The 15,948-nt window shown below is 49.1% G+C and overlaps 1 protein-coding gene across 1 annotated transcript in view; it reads right to left on the bottom strand.

Annotated features, from left to right (window-relative positions):
* Nucleotides 1-3,004: 3,004 nt before the first annotated feature.
* Nucleotides 3,005-15,948, bottom strand: part of dpp10 (dipeptidyl peptidase like 10) — a 47,128-nt gene continuing 34,184 nt past the window's right edge. Inside the window, exons 7-25 of the mRNA XM_076167819.1 lie at nucleotides 13,962-14,082; nucleotides 12,609-12,763; nucleotides 12,419-12,516; nucleotides 11,900-12,023; nucleotides 10,813-10,851; nucleotides 9,981-10,088; nucleotides 9,777-9,868; nucleotides 9,600-9,647; nucleotides 8,870-8,991; nucleotides 7,786-7,830; nucleotides 6,472-6,570; nucleotides 6,304-6,373; nucleotides 5,540-5,734; nucleotides 5,398-5,452; nucleotides 5,184-5,283; nucleotides 4,878-4,936; nucleotides 3,840-3,912; nucleotides 3,498-3,571; nucleotides 3,005-3,369 (exon numbers count right to left, since the gene is read on the bottom strand). Coding sequence (XP_076023934.1) covers nucleotides 3,229-3,369; nucleotides 3,498-3,571; nucleotides 3,840-3,912; nucleotides 4,878-4,936; nucleotides 5,184-5,283; nucleotides 5,398-5,452; nucleotides 5,540-5,734; nucleotides 6,304-6,373; nucleotides 6,472-6,570; nucleotides 7,786-7,830; nucleotides 8,870-8,991; nucleotides 9,600-9,647; nucleotides 9,777-9,868; nucleotides 9,981-10,088; nucleotides 10,813-10,851; nucleotides 11,900-12,023; nucleotides 12,419-12,516; nucleotides 12,609-12,763; nucleotides 13,962-14,082 — 1,818 coding nt within the window. The 3' untranslated portion in view covers nucleotides 3,005-3,228. The remainder of the gene's footprint in view (nucleotides 3,370-3,497; nucleotides 3,572-3,839; nucleotides 3,913-4,877; nucleotides 4,937-5,183; nucleotides 5,284-5,397; nucleotides 5,453-5,539; nucleotides 5,735-6,303; nucleotides 6,374-6,471; nucleotides 6,571-7,785; nucleotides 7,831-8,869; nucleotides 8,992-9,599; nucleotides 9,648-9,776; nucleotides 9,869-9,980; nucleotides 10,089-10,812; nucleotides 10,852-11,899; nucleotides 12,024-12,418; nucleotides 12,517-12,608; nucleotides 12,764-13,961; nucleotides 14,083-15,948) is intronic.

Below are 15,948 nucleotides of genomic sequence, written 5' to 3'. Positions count from 1 at the left end.
GGTGCATGAGTGAAAACAAAGCGATGAGTAGATTTACGTTTGCTTGGAGTAGGAAGGTAGCGCGGTCACGTCAGGGTGGTGAAGTCGACAAAATGATGTCAGTGTTGTTGCCGTTTGTCAGATTCTCCAAAATATAAATAGTTAAGAAAGTTTATATTGTATGAAGTTCTGATAGCAGGGAGAGAAAGAAACTTTAACATAGTTTTCCATTTGGAAGTGTAGTTTATTTCCGACGGATGTGAATATTTTCAGATTTCTATTTACTGCAGAGACAAAACCACTTCTTTAATAATAATAATAATAATAATAACACCAGACTGTAGGCAGGTGGCGTGCAGGTGCCTTTACTTCATGTTACGCCTCATTATGTTCCAACCTCACAGCATCGCCAAGACGACCATCAACAGCAGCATCATGACCACCGCCACTGCAATTTATATTTAATAAAATAATACAAGTCAGACATAATCATTGTTGTGCTCACTAGGATAACGAATGCAAAGAATCTTAAAAATGTTTATGACCATGATGAGGCGTGAAGAAAGGGTTAAAGTGCAAGAAAGTGGGAGAAGGAGCCTGTGTGTGTGTGTGTGTGTGTGTGTGTGTGTGTGTGTGTGTGTGTGTGTGCAGCTCCATAACACCGTTCCTACCATGCTGCGACTGCACCAACATCTGTGACTCTCCGCCAGCTGAGCTTTCACATCTCAACCTGGAAAGCGTGAACCAATCACGATCACAGCCGGGGACGTCGGGTCACCCCGCCGCGCGTCTCTACACTCGTCTGTCCTCACCCGAGAGTCCACGTGTGACACAGAGACGTCTCACCCTTTCTTTGGTGTTTGGCAGAGATGCAGTGTGAACCCGAACTCCTACGCTTAGAAACTGTGTGAACTCTCAACATCTGTACGTTTGTTCACTTCCTCCATCGGCTGTAAGTTCAAGGTGCAAGGTGGTGATGAAATAGAGACGGAGCCATGTTTTGTTTTGATTCAGTCATCAAGAACGTGTACATGGAAGTAAATGTCCTCAGTAGATGTTTGTACATTTGTTAAACCTTTCTACTGGAATAAATAGTTGAACTTGACGACCTGATGTCATCCTGCTGTTTGTTGCCTTGGTGACAGAACCTTTTCAAACTGAGTCTGACATTTGCCTTCACGTCAAATTTGAAGTGACGCCGGTTTTGGGAACAAAGTGTGATTACACTCACCCCCCTCTGATGGAGAAGACAGGATCCTCCCTCCATGTTTGGCTTCTCGCTGTAACGACGCGGAAGAATGATGATGGTCCTTCAGCACAGGCAACATCTGCTTTACAATTAGAGCCAGAGAGTGTGTGCGCTAATGAGTCTGTGTGTGTGAGTGTGTGTGTGTGTGTGTGTGAGGGTGTTTACTGATGAATGTGTTTGTGTGTGTGAACTGATGAATGTGTGTGTGTGTGTGTGTGTGTGTGTGTGAGCGTGTGAGTGAGTGTGTGCACTGATGAATGTGTGTGTGTCTGTGTGTGTGTGTGTATGTATGTGAGTGAGTGTGTGCACTGATGAATGTGTGTGTGTGTATGCGAGTGTGCACTGATGAATGTGTGTGTGTGTGTGTGTGTGTGTGTATGTGAGCACTGATGAATGTGTGTGTGTGTGTGTGTGTGTGAGTGAGTGAGTGCACTGATTAAAGTGTGTGTGTGTGAGAGCACTGAACAACCAGATTTAACCCTCTAAATTATGAATGTGTGTATCCAGAGAGCGTGACAGATGAACTCTCGGCGCTGTCACGGTAACAGAGCGGTGACGTGATCAGATGATGGGATGGCTCAGCCGCTGGATGACCCAAGCGATCAATAATGGTAAATCAGCTCACCTCAGGCTCACAGACTCCATTCTTTTTTGTGGCTTTTATTTATAATCATCACTAGAGGACAATCACAATAACCCCCAAACTTTAACCCCTTCCTTCCCCTCCCCTGGTTTGTTTTAAAACAGCAAAATGAACGAGAACAAGCATTACAAAATCCATCCTAAGAAGAAAATCAACAGCTAAAAGGAAAAGCAAAGATCAACAGAAATGTACAAGACGTCCGGGTCAAATCAATCCACCCCATAGATTAAACTTTCAATGAGATCTGACATCTCAAAAATATATTTATGTACACACTCTGCTGTATTGTTCTGTACAAAATGTGGCAACACTCGACACATTCCCTGTAGACATGCAAACACCTTACTGACACTGTAGAAAGGTCACAACATCTTCAGTCACCAAGAAAACTCCATCTCCAACAACCCTCAGACCCATTTAAGAGATTCCATCGCTATGGAAAACCAGATTAAATAATGTTTACGTGAAGAAATTCTTTAGCGGTGCGGCCTCGAAAAAGCAAACCCGGATGGCGGTCCAGGTCCAGGTCCAGGCCGGTGATCCTACAGAGAGACTAAACCTACCCTGCCATGCTGTGTCCCTAGCACCTGAACTGACACAGGTTAGCATTACACCGCTAATAGATGACTCAGCAATATTACAGTATGTTGGACCTCATAAGGCATTGCAAGTGTCTACACGGGACGGCTGCACGGTAACATGTGACCTACAGGACAGCAGCTGTTCTCAGTGAGAGTGAAGGGTTCAGCGGGGAATTGCACTTGTCGGGGGTTTCCGCTCGGTTGTGGTTAGCTTGCGCGTTTGCAGATGAACTCCTTCCTTTCCTCGCGTGACGACCAAAAGAGGTGAGAGTTTAAAAAAAGGGTTTATGTCTGTGTTCTCATCCTACCAAGTGCTACCACCAAAGAGACTAACAAGGCAAGATGAGTGAAGCTGAAGGGGGAGAAAAGAAGAACCATGCACTTGGTACGTGAGGATGACTGCGGCCCAAAGAGCCCGACGAAGGTGACCAAGGTGACCAAGGTGACGAAGGTGTCCTCCAGTGTGCTTGGCCCAGAACGGGACAGTCCCAAAGTTTAAGCGACTTCAGGCTGAGACGGCAGTTCGCTTTAGCAGTCCTGGCAAAGTGTCTCTGTTGTCAACGTGTCCTTCACCATGTTTTTGACACATTTATACAGCCTCACACACACACACACACACACACGCACACAGACGCACACACACACACAGAGCGTCAGCAGCTCTGCCCGCTCTCTGGCTCAACTCTTGGTCCGAACACGAAAAGGCCTTGAAGGATTTCAGTAAAAAATTCCTCCATCTCTGCCCAAAGCTCTGAAAAAGGTCAAACGCCTCCCACCTACTCCTCCTCCTCCTCTTCCTCGTCCTCCGACAACGGTAGAAGCTCCTCTTGAAGACATTCCCTGTAGAAGCTGGTCAGCGTGCCGTAGAGGTGCTGGCGACTCTGCCGGGACAGGAAGTGGCCCTCGTCTGGGTAGATCTGAGGGAGGAAGGACAGGAGCAGCTCATCCCTCAGAACGCTACACACTCACTTTGACGACATGATGACATGTTTGTCAATAAAGTTGCACATGGATGTTCGTCACACACATTCACACACACACACACCTGCATGGAGTAGTTGGCCCCGACCTTCACCAGGTTCTTGACGAGCTCGGCGGTGTGCTGGAAGTGAACGTTTGCTGGGAGGAACAAAGGAGCGAGAGCCGGAATGTTACAGGTGACGGGAAAACAATCAGGATTCCCACAGAACACAAAACACTTCCTCACGTTCTCTCCGGCTCATCACCGAATGTTTTCACTCCGGAAATCCCGGCGCCAATTTAGATAACTCACTTTATTTTTATCTTTTGATTAAAAACCAATTGCCTCATTACACGGCAGGATTCTGCTCGCCGGCGATGCAACACAGATAGTGTTTTCATTCCATTACTATTTATTTTCTCTTACCATCTGCTGTGCCGTGCACCAGCATCAGCGTCTGCTCCCGGAGAGCCTGGATGTTCTGCAGCACGCTGGAAAACTGTGAGGGAATCAGAGACACCAGGCGGATAACAGACGAGGGAAGAACACATGAAGCAAATACTTTAACTCATGAGATCGTATCAGAGACGTCACTGATTACACACACACACACACACACACACACACACACACACACACACACACACACACACACACACACACACACACACACACACACACACACACACACACACACACACACACACACACACACACGCAGCCGTTCAGTCCAATTAGGGTTTTCCTGTGATCAAATAGGTTCTGGGTGAGATTCAACAAACGGGACTCAAACTGAGGATGCAGACCTGTTGCTCAAAGGTCTCAGGGCGTTTCCTGCTTTTGGCGTGGACAGAAACCAAACTGAAGGTGTGTGTTTCCTACTCGATGTGCTGTGTGGACGTGAGCTCAGCTTAGCCAGGCAGCAACGAGCCGCCGGGAGCTCAAACAAGCCGACATGGCAGACAAACTAAACACAGATGGGACTTGGCTGTTGTCGTCGGCCTGTTTTCCAGAAGAAGATGCTGCATGATATTGGAAGGATCGTCTGTAAATTGGACCGACGTTGGACACACACACACACACACACACACACACACTGCTGTATACGTTTGTGGGAGGATCTCTGCATGTAAAGACTCTGAAATCTCCGCTCTGCTCGGCCAGGACAGATTCCCTCCAGGAATGTTTGCCTGGAAATACAGTTTTGCTCCCCCAGAGTCTCTTTCTCATCACTGTGGGACACAAGTGATGACTGAACGACTTTTAGGGCTGGAGGGCCTGAATGAGCCCAGCGGCCTGTAAAAGACACTGACATGTGATCTAACACACCGGTGCACAGGATCCTCCCCACAGAGCAGAGACACACACACACACCGCGCTCTGACAGCCAGAGGCTTCTAGGACTCATGGGTGTGTGGGATGGGATGGCAACACACACAGACACACACAGACACACACACACACCTGATATCTGCTGTCGTCCCGTAACGGCACGCCGAGGTATCGCTCAGAGAACGCAGACGCTGTGCCAATGAGAGAGAGAGAGAGAGAGAGAGAGACAGAGTGAGCAGAACCTCCTCACAAACTCCTGATCCACGTGTGTGTGTGTGTGTGTGTGTGTGTGTGTGTGTGTGTGTGAGAAAGCTTTGCTGAGTCACACATTTATACACAGGATTAACAAATTCCTTAGTTCCATTTGCACCTCAGTGCTTCAGTTTCCATGTGAATGTGACGTCTGGAGCACGGTGACGCGTCGTGTCTTTTACTCACCGTAGAGCTTCCAGTCCGTCACCGGCGACATGGAGCAGGCACACTTAAAGAGGCCGTCAGTGGCTTTGAGCATCATTAATGTTATGTAGGCGCCGTAACCCTGGGCAACAAGGATAAACACATATAAGCGATTGTTGGAATCTATTTTTGCATTTAAATTTTCAACGTTTGTCTCCTAAATCCTGCAGATGTTTGTGAACTAAACACATCTCACCTTTCCATACACTCCTATCCGTGTGCGATCAATGTAAGGCAACTTCAGCATGTACCTGAAGAGAGAGAGAGCAGAGCCAGAGCGTCACCACACCGCCTTACCACCGAGCCCAGACCTGAGCAGAGGGACTTCCTGTACGTACTCCACGGCCGCCAGCTGGTCCTGCACGTCCACCGTCCCCAGCCTGTGGTGCAGCTCGTGCAGAACCCTCTGGCCCTGGAAGCCGCTGCCTCGCCCGTCCAGCCGGGCCACCACCACGCTGTCCGAGCTCACCAGCACCGAGTCCCAGCTCAGGGCGAAGCGGTCGCTCACCGCCTGCTCGCCGGGGGAGCCGTCGCTGCACAGAGACAGGAAGTCAGCATGAGGAGAAGGTAGCAGAAGCAAACGGGACAAAGACGTCTTGGACTTTGTGATTTATCGTCACGTAGCCTCGTCTCTTCCTGCTGCATCGTTATTAACACGCGATACTTTTACACGCATGAACAAATCGATTTCCCGCACACACACACTTTTGATTTGTGCTGATTACAGTGTGTCCACATTGTTTTATTACCTTAATTAGAGAACAATCAATGTGCACCTAAACGCAGCGCCTGAGCCTCTGTGTCGCCTCGTGTGTGGCTGTTTTTGGGGCCGTTTCTGAGCTCAAACGTGCCAAAATGAATCAAACCAAAGAGGGGAAAGAAGCCCAGAGCCTCAACTGGACTGAATGATGCTGCGGTGAAACGCTTTGATCACAGGATGCAACTGTTGCTGGGTTAATAACTTAGAAAAGAGAATGAGACCTCGAAATAACACCGCCTCTGTGATGCCAGAGGTATAATTACAACACACATAAGAGAGAGAACCTGGTGTGTGTGTGCTTGTGTGTGTGTGTGTGTGTGAGGTGTCGTTACTGATGCATACATCACCAACAGGAGCCCGTAGTGACGAGACTCAGAGAAGTCTGGAGGGTAGGAGATCTTCAAAGGTAAGTCTGTAGAGAGGAGGAGGAGGAGGAGGAGGAGGAGATGATGATGCAGCCGTGGACCAGAATGCATCATTAAGCTGCTACAGTCATTCATTCACTCTCACCAAAGTGTTCCATCTGAACGCTCCTGAAGTCGGTCAGCTGGATCCGTTTGTACTTCAAGGCCGCCTTCAGCAGAGAGTTGTTCTCAAGGATGTAGTAATCTAGCCAGATGAGGGGAAGAGGAAGGCTTGTTAGGGATCAAGGAGTCCAAAAAGTGCCTCTGATAATCTGGGCGCCGCTGCAGCCGGAGTGGCAGGGGGGGAATTGTTTGGCGGATGGGATCTGAGGGTCACGGATCGTTCTGGGCGCTGTGTGATTTGATGCTGTGTTGAATGGAAGCACGGATTGAAACGTCCTTTACTCTGGGATATGAATACACTTTGATTCTCCTGCATCACTGCCGACGTGACGGCAGGATAATACTTTAACAGATTAAAAATGAGGCATAACAATTACAAAACATTCTATTTGGGAGAAGCATTCCAGCCGCAGCCGCTGGCTCAGAGCGCCGCCACTATTTTCAGCACACGCGATAAACAATGACGCTCATTTGGCCGCTTGTGCCGCATTCAAGCCATCCGAGAGGCGACTAAATGAAATGGAATTCATCCAGCATTTCTAATGGAAAGAACAAAATCAATAGACGTCTCATTGTGAAGCGGCCAGGGGGCCCAGAGTTCCCAGCTGTGGATGGAGGGACGAACCAACTGCTCGCCTTCCTGCGGCACAGCTGTGGGTCTGGACCCCAGCGAGGGAATCACAGGAAGGGTGATATAGGCGAGTGTGTGTGTGTGTGTGAGTGTGTGTGTGGCATTGAGCGATACGGGGAGGCTGATAGGAACTGCCATCCATTCACACAGGCCACGCCCCTTTTTTGCAAGACTATATTTTCTCCTCTGACCATTTAATTTTTTTTGTAGTGCGACAACATAATGACATCATCATGTAACACACGTGATGACACACTCCTGTGGAACCAGGCAAGCGAGCCTGAAGCAGCCGGCCAATCAGAGCAGAGCACACTTTTCCTAAAGAGACAGTACCATCAAACGTATGATGAATTTGGATTTGGATTTGGATTCTGTTGCCGATCATGCTGCAGGTTTATCTACTTTAATTTGCTGGTTTATTTCTCAGCGACGATCTCGCCTGCGAGCGAAAAGGCTGCGTGAAAGTAGAACAGAACGCGTCCCTCTGCACAGAGCTGAGTGGGCTGCGGCGCCTTGCTCAGGGACTCCGCAGCAGCAGGCCACATTTCTAGGCCGCTTCAGTCTTGATTTCCTCTCTCGCTGCAGCTCGGCCCCCTGCCACCGGTGATGAAGATGCTCATTAAATCCCCATCAATCCCCCTTTAGAAGAGATTCAGAAGTCCTTACTTGCGTTGCTGAGGCTGTGTAAGATCACAGTGGGAGCTCCCGGGCCTGGAATCACAAACACAAACGTACACTGTTACATTTTAATTCACTTCACACAAACTTCCAGCCGCCGCAAACCTCAGCCGGTCTCCTTCCTGCGCCGCTCGCTACCACTTCCCCCCACTTCCTCCCACTTCCTCCCACCCAAATCCCCAAAGCGCCGAGCCTTTGACCTCTCTTGACATTTCCCCCGCCCCCCCCCCCCCACTGGCCGCCGCGAGGCTTTGACCTCCGTGTTGCTTCCTGCGCTCTCTTAAAAACACAACCGTTGGCTTTTTATGAGGTGGAATTAAAAGGTCGTGTTCCTCCTGATGAAAACAGTTGTCGGGACAAGCTGCAGCGGCTTGTGCTGAACGCAGCCTTCTGAAGACAACCGGCTCTCTCCATTACTTTTACTGCGGGTGGGCGGGGTTATTGCCGCATAAATCACCGCCGTCAACGCTGAAACGCGCTCTGAGCATCTCGCGCCCTCAGCGACCGAGAATAAATTGAAACCATAAACAACACAAAGAGCCGGCCTCTGCTACACAGGCCACTCAGTGCAGCGGAACGCCACAGAGAAGCAATTACACAGCAAAGAGACGCTAATTGATTTGATGTTATGTTTCATATTTGGAACTGATTGGAGATAAATTCAATCTGAATACGAGGAGGATGACAGGGGGCGCCCGGGGTAAACGCCAACATCTGTCCCAGGGAAACAACATGACATCATCACCATCGCTCGCTCGGCCATCGCTCGGCTTCAACCGCATTCAGATTTACGTTTCACCTTCAGAAGTGTGAAACATTTTAAAGAAGGTCACAGAGTAAAGCTGAGTCACTTCCTGCAAACAGCACCTGTACGACCTTTGACCTCTACAAACTAAGAAACACACAAAAGCATTGAGTACTGGAGTGTAACTGTGAGCTCAATGAGCAAACATGAAGCATGAGGGTGATGTCATCAGCAGCATGGAGCCGCTCTGGAGCCGCTCCGGAGTCGCTCTGGAGTCGCTCTGAACATCGTCCCCATCTCGTCTGTCAGTGAAGTGAAGCCGCTCACCTTTGCAGTGCAGGATGACGTGCTGGTTGTTGGCGCTGATGTCGGCGGTGAAGTAGAGACAGTGAGCTTTGTTCAGCTCGCAGGTCAGACAGCGACGCGGGAACAAACCCACCGTCCTCACACTGCAGGGACGGGACAGACAGGAAGGAGGGACGTTACTATAGAGACTATACAGACGGCAGACATGTTGGAATGGGACTGGAAGGGATGGATCCCAAAAGGAGACGAACGGAAACTTCCACAACCAGGAAGCTGAAAATACCAAATCTGCAGGGAACGTGTGTGTGTGTGTGTGTGTGACCATATTTTTCATTTTTACAGAAGGCGAGATTCACTCCCCCGGGAGTCGGAGGAAGCTGTTCACCTTTCTCACACACACACACACACACACACACACACACGCTTTACATCTGCCTCGTCTCTACGACAACTCTGGGAATCGCACAGCAAAAACACACCCCAGAACTTCATGTTCCAGAGATTAGACTCCACAAAGTCCAGGACAGAGATAAATGCTCAGATAATAATAATAATAATAATAATAATAATAATAATAATAATAATGTATATATGGATCCAACACAGCATCAATACAAGGGTGGAGGGGGGCGGGGCTTGTATTCATGTCCCATATAAGGAACAAAGAAATACAAACTGGAAGGAACAAGAAAGAAATATGTCTCTTTTTTTAGCACAAATTTCACATTGTGTATATTTAAACATTTTTCACCTGAACAGCTGGCGCCTGCGTGCCGATCCCTCTGTGCTGAGGAAGAACCTGGAGAACCAAACACACACACACACACACACACACACACACACACACACACACACACACACACACAAAACAGCAGTAAGAAAGTGTTTGCACAGTGAAGTGTGTGACCTGGTTCTGGTTCAGACTCACAGGTTGTTGTCGTTCTCGTCGTAGGCGATGATCTTGGTCACTTCCCAGTTCCCTGACGTCAGGTGACGAACTTCATTTTGATCCGCTCGGTGCTGAGAGAGCGGAGAAGGAAGAGACTCAACATCACAGCTTCACATTCATGTATCACAGAGATCAGAAGAAGACCTCCATCACACTGAGACCTTCAGTCATCTGGACCTTTACCTGGGAGGAGAACATGGCGATGTGATGGAACTCTCCACGTCCTCCTTGCTTCACCGGGACAGTGAGGAAGAACCTGCTGCCGTCCCTGGAGAACACGGGCGCCTGGTCCTGCAGAGGAAGAAGAGAGGTTTGGAGGAAACATCTAACAAAGCTGCTCAGAGTCCACACTGCTCACATCCCAGGAGGAAGAGGAGGAAGAGGAGGATCACACCAGAACCAAAACCAAAGGATCTCATTAGATGGAGACATGTACATTTTGTCTTGCTTTGTGTGTGTGTGTGTGTGTGTGTATATCCTTATGACACGTGTGTGTGAGAGAGAGGTTTTCCTGAACACGGCAACTTCCCAGCCAATAGACTGCATGCACCTTCAGCCCTCCTCTTCCTCTCTAAATCCCTGTGCTGATCAGCGTCTCTGTGTTGGTGAAGAGGCTGCAGATCCACCGGGCCCAGATGAGGTTCTCCAGCCTGCATCATGCCGGGGATTTCAGGGATGAGCAGCGGCTTTGTGCGACGTGTGAAGAGCGGCGACAGAGACGCACACGGCATCGAATGCACCGGGATACGACACGTGATTGGTGTTTTCCTCCGTGTGGGATTACTGCAGAGGCGTGGGGACGCAGAGTAAAGCCTGATCTGATGGGGGACCTGCTGGGTCTACACCGCTCCTCTGACAACAATTAACTTCACAGAAGACGAGACGAGTATTCTGGCTAAACCTCAGCAGGACAGCGAGGATGCGGAGAGACAACCTGCGTCACTGGCTTAGCGTGTGGACAGAGTTAGAGACGGTGTCAGAGGTGTGAAGGTGAGCAGAGTGCAGAGTGACTCACCTGCTTGGAGAGCCAGAGCTCAGAACTCTCCTCATGCCTCTGAAACACAGAGAGAGAGAGAGAGAGAGAGAGAGGAACATCAGAGGGACACTCATTCATACACATCCTCAAAATCCATCTATTGTCCGTCAATCACTCATCCCTCAGATGTAAATCATGTGATAGAACATGTAACACGTCTCAGACTGATAAATGTGTTTTCTTTATTGCCGCTTTTATTTTGAAAGCACCCGTGGGGACACGTTTCCCAGGCCGAGCGTCGGTTTCAAACCCTCTGCCAGCGGGCGAGAGCCTAAACTTGGCAGGCGGCGGCGGCGGCGTGTCCAGGCAGACGCTGAGCCTGAGCTCTTGGCCGGGCGGCGTGTTTGTTTGTGCTCTAATAATCTGCGGGGAGTTCACCCAGAAAGTGCAGAGAATCCCCAGAGACCCGGCGGCTCCCTGGCTGCTGGGAGCCACAGAGACGGAGGGAACGCAGGAAGACTTCACCAGGCGGGTTTGCCTCTCAGCCAAGACCCAGTTGGAGACAAACGGATCCTTTTCAGGCATTACAAGCTCCTGGAAATGTTACTTAAGGGGAAGAAACACTCAATTTCCTTGGCTATCATAACTAAAGCTCTGTAGGATAACGATGTCATCATCAAACCAGGTTACGCTCCACTGACAGGCCTTCACTCAGCAGATGATGACATCCAGGTCCACACAAGTCAAACACACATTCAACCCCAGACGTCACACACTCGGCTTTGTGAAAACGTCAAATCCAACGAGCGGCTTTGGGACTGGAGCCAGATATTGGGGACACAATTCCATTAACCCCTCCATGACACAGTGCCGTCTGCAATGGAGCGTCTGAACGTCACACCTGCAGGATCAAAGCCTACAGCCGCCAGGGGGCGACAGAGGGCGGAAACACTAACTGAGCCTGACGAGGACCAGAGGACCGGAGTCATGTAGACCAGGAGAACCATCAAAGCATTTAACACACACACACACACACACACACACACACACACACACACACACACACACACACACACACACACACACACACACACACACACACACACACACACACGCTTATCCGCACCGTGACGCAGGCGCCGGTGGTGGTGTCACACACGGTGAGGATGGAGATGTTCTGCGCTCGGTTCAGCCACCTGACGGCCGTCCTGGTCTTGCTGATCCACTTCACCATGGTGACGTAATGTTCCCTGATAAAGGAGAGAAAGGAGCCAGGAAGACGATTAGACCACTAAACTTCTCTGATCCTGACCTTTAATAAGTTAAATACATTTCACACTCATGGAAGGTTGGAAGCAGTTCTGCCCACACACACACACACACACACACACACACACACACACACACATTCAGACCCAGGCTGGGGTGTTTTTAATGATGGTTCATCCTTCAATATGGCTCATTAACAAAGTTCTACTGAGGTAAAGGTCAGAGCCGGGGTTACTGCTGCACAGGGGCGGAGCTAAAGGAAAGACTGGCCAAGTGCCTGATGAAGAAACGTTATCAGCTAAAAATAAAAGAGGAAGATGCAAAGGCTGAGGATGAGGATGATGTCACAGCCGGAGCAGCGCTGCATCTTCCTCACCGCAGCTTGAGGCTCTCTGGAGGCACCAGCTCCAGTGTGTGTGTCGGCCCGTACAGGTTCACCACGAACAGCTTCACCGCCGGGTTGGGCTGGCCCGCCTGCAAGCCACACACACAGCAGACAGGAAGTGTGAGAAACTGAGCCACACACACACACACACACACACACACACACACACAGAGTCCCTTACCTTTGGATAGGGGTACTGCTTCCCTTTGGGGTACGTCATGCCGGTGAAGCGAGGCAGAGCCATGTTGGGCACCAGGCTGTCGTTCAGCACCAGGAAGGCCAGACGCTCTCCATCAGGGGACCACCAGTGAGCCACGTGGGTCTGAAGGAGCTCCTCTGTTTGCACACACACACACGCGCGTACACACACACACACGCTTAGAGATTCTGAGAAATTAACTTAAATGAATATATTGTTCATAAATGCATGAATTTGATTGTGTGTGTGTGTGTGTGTGTGTGTGTGTGTGTGTGTGTGTGTGTGTGTGTGTGTGTGGGTGTGTGTCTCTTAAGCGTGTGGCTGCATACTAAACAGCATCTCTGCACTTCACTCAGAGCGTGCTGCAGCTCTGTGTTTTGCTTTGTTTAGGTTGAATGAATCTCTGTGAATTAAGTTAATATTGAATATTAATGTCACACAATTAATCTGAATAAGGAACTTGCCAACACAAAGACAGAGCCACTCTTTTGCTCACCTGCTCTCTGTCTGAGATGTTTTCACAGAGCTCGCTAAAGGGAAACATTCTGTATATTGGATGTAATTATAATTCCGCAGCCAAAGGTCCTGTGCCGCTACATGAATGCACTTCACAAACATAATGAGCTATATGAAGACGAGTCAGCACAGCCGTTATCACGCCGCTCGCAGAGAAACCTTTCACACATTTACATAATCTCCTTCTCTCCAGAGCGACGGGCGAAGGGCTCCCCGCGCAAATTCAATTATTTTTTAATCCCAAATCTGTGACTTTAACCGTATTCATTTTTATTACTTGCTCGGGATAAAACTTGCTTTTTGTACCTGTGAGAACTAATTCTGTTCCATTCTTCTCCCAAAGCGCAGAGAAGCCCAAAAACACAACAACACAACAATCTGCCCGGCTGATTAAAAAACAGGGCGCAGGCGTTTCCCCCCACATCTCATATCCGCACGAATCTACACTCAGTGTGCACAGGGCCCCTGTTACCTGGAGACCTCCGGGGGTTCAGACGCAGCGAGTGTCAGTGTGTGAGGCAGCAGACGCAGGTGCGTTCACACCACTTAAAGGAGATCTGCTCTGCACTCGAACCTACAGGGTGGTCAGTGAACGCAGCCCAAAGTGTGAAACGCTACAAAGTCATCTCTGGAGTGTGTTTGCTGCTTCCTGCAAATGGGTTGTCATGGTGATGCGCTCTGAGAATATTTACTTTGACCAAATATGCATCGAAATGTGCATTTAAGAATAGAAAACCACGGTAGAGATCAAGCAGGAAAGATTTGAGGACACAGGAATCACAGGTCACACCAACAGGAGCAGGATTACGCAATCAGTACCTTCATACAGCCAGTCGGCGATCCCGTTGAACACGACGCCTTCCTTCCCAGAGGACGTTAATCTGAGCGAGTTACTCTTCACATCCGACTGGTAGTAGATGTTATTCTCAAATATGTAGATCTGTGGAGAGGAAGCACAGCGGCCAGATACGGAGAATGTCAGAATGGAAATGCCAACGGAATCGTGTTTGCATTGATGCTTTCACACACACGCACGCGCACACACACACGCAGTCGATTCTTTAAGGATTAAAAGGTGCAAAGCAGTGAAATGATGATGTCATCCCTCCTTATTTCCTTCATTGGCAGGATTTCTTTTGTATGCCACATATTCACAGATGAGTTGAATCCTGTTAACTCCGTCTACAGTCAACAAGAAGTCTATGATCTGCATTGAAACAGACTGACTGACTGGCTGACTGACTGACTGTGGATCACATTCAGGGCTGAGAAGCTGAAATGTTTCATGTTAAAGTCGGACATTTCCACCCTGACACTCACTGATTGACACGAATGGATTGAATGCAAAGCGATGTGATGTCTGTCTATCTGAAGAAATGCCAGGTTCACAGCTCTGAGTTGTGTAAAAGGCAGGAAGTAGCAGGTGATATAACATTGTACACCACCGGGCGCCAGCAAACAAGAACAGAGAGGACGCCACCCACGTTGTGCTGGAGGAGAGAGAGAGACGGCGGCGCTGAGTGCAGCCGACACATCTGACAGCACATATCCAGCTTGTGGAGCAAAAGGCCCAGAGTCCATATCTCTCGGAATTACGCAGGCCACAGATGGGGAGACAAAGCCCGACGTCTGCGGCCTCCAATCCTGCGCTCCTGCAGCCCTTTAGGCGCCGACACAACCTCAGCAGAGCCCGCAGGCATGGAGACGTAATCAGAGCAGACGGCGGTGTGTGTGTGTGTGTGTGTGTGTGTGAGCTGAAAGATTTAGACAGACGACGATTCGACAGCAGACCCCCGAAACCTCCTGCTTAAAATACACACAGCGTGTAGCGTCTGAGTGGAGCTCGTTATTATAAACACAGCACAAAGAAAATTCACTCTTTTGATGTTTTGCTGCCATGAATTTTATCCTTTGAGTTATTTGGAATTAGATAGCGAGCAGCGACAGACGTCTGAGCTCGGCTGATGGCGTCGTCGGGCCCAAACACAGCCAGAGCTCAACAGTGTGAAACTCTTGTTGGTTTTTCACACGACTTGCCAGATTTTAACCCCTGATTTGACAAGAGAGAAGTAATCCTAACAAATTCCCAAATCTGAATCTGGCCATATGTCGCCGTGATCGATTTCCTATCAGCAGGCAGATTCAAGAGCACAGAGGAGCCTTACAGTTTGATGAACACCAATGAGCTACAACCCAACAATGGGTTGTTCGGACATGTCTGAGATGTTGGTTGGAAGTCTTAAAGCTCACATTGTGACAGAAATAACTCTTCACTGTTAGAGTACAAATTCCAAATCTTAAACCAAACATCTCCTCACTGAATAGAAAGCAAGAACTCCTCTTCCTTGGCTGGAGGCTGAACACTGAAGCTTCCTTGTGCCTGTGAGCTGGAGATCCTTCACATCGTCTACCCTCTCACCTTCCTATCACCACACTGCTTCCTAATGGAGTCCTGTTTGATTTACGCTCAAATATTTCAGCGAGTGTAGACAAAGGGACGGTGCGGCGTTTATACCTTTTAGCCGTCGACAGAGCAGACAGCCCATCTGTCTGCCGGAGATAAATAAAAGGAATGATGGGAGGAAATTACGATCTAATTAGCTTCCTTCAAACCCTGAACCTGAGTCTATTATGAGTAACGCTGGGAATTCTAAATGGGAAAAGTCTGGCAGTAACACAACGCGCAACACTACACTTTTGTGTGTGTGTGACTTTTCCACACACACACACACACACATGCAGACACGAGCACAGCACGTGCACACACTCTTCCAGCAGCCAAACAAAGAAAAAAAAGCTTTGAAGT

Source organism: Genypterus blacodes, unplaced genomic scaffold (genome assembly GCF_046128005.1).
Source record: "Genypterus blacodes isolate CSIRO-AG114 ecotype Tasmania unplaced genomic scaffold, CSIRO-AGI_Gbla_v1 ptg000176l_1, whole genome shotgun sequence".
Taxonomy (NCBI): Eukaryota; Metazoa; Chordata; class Actinopteri; order Ophidiiformes; family Ophidiidae; genus Genypterus; species Genypterus blacodes.
The sequence above is the reverse complement of the archived record's forward strand: the minus strand, read 5'-3'. Positions and strand labels throughout refer to the sequence as shown.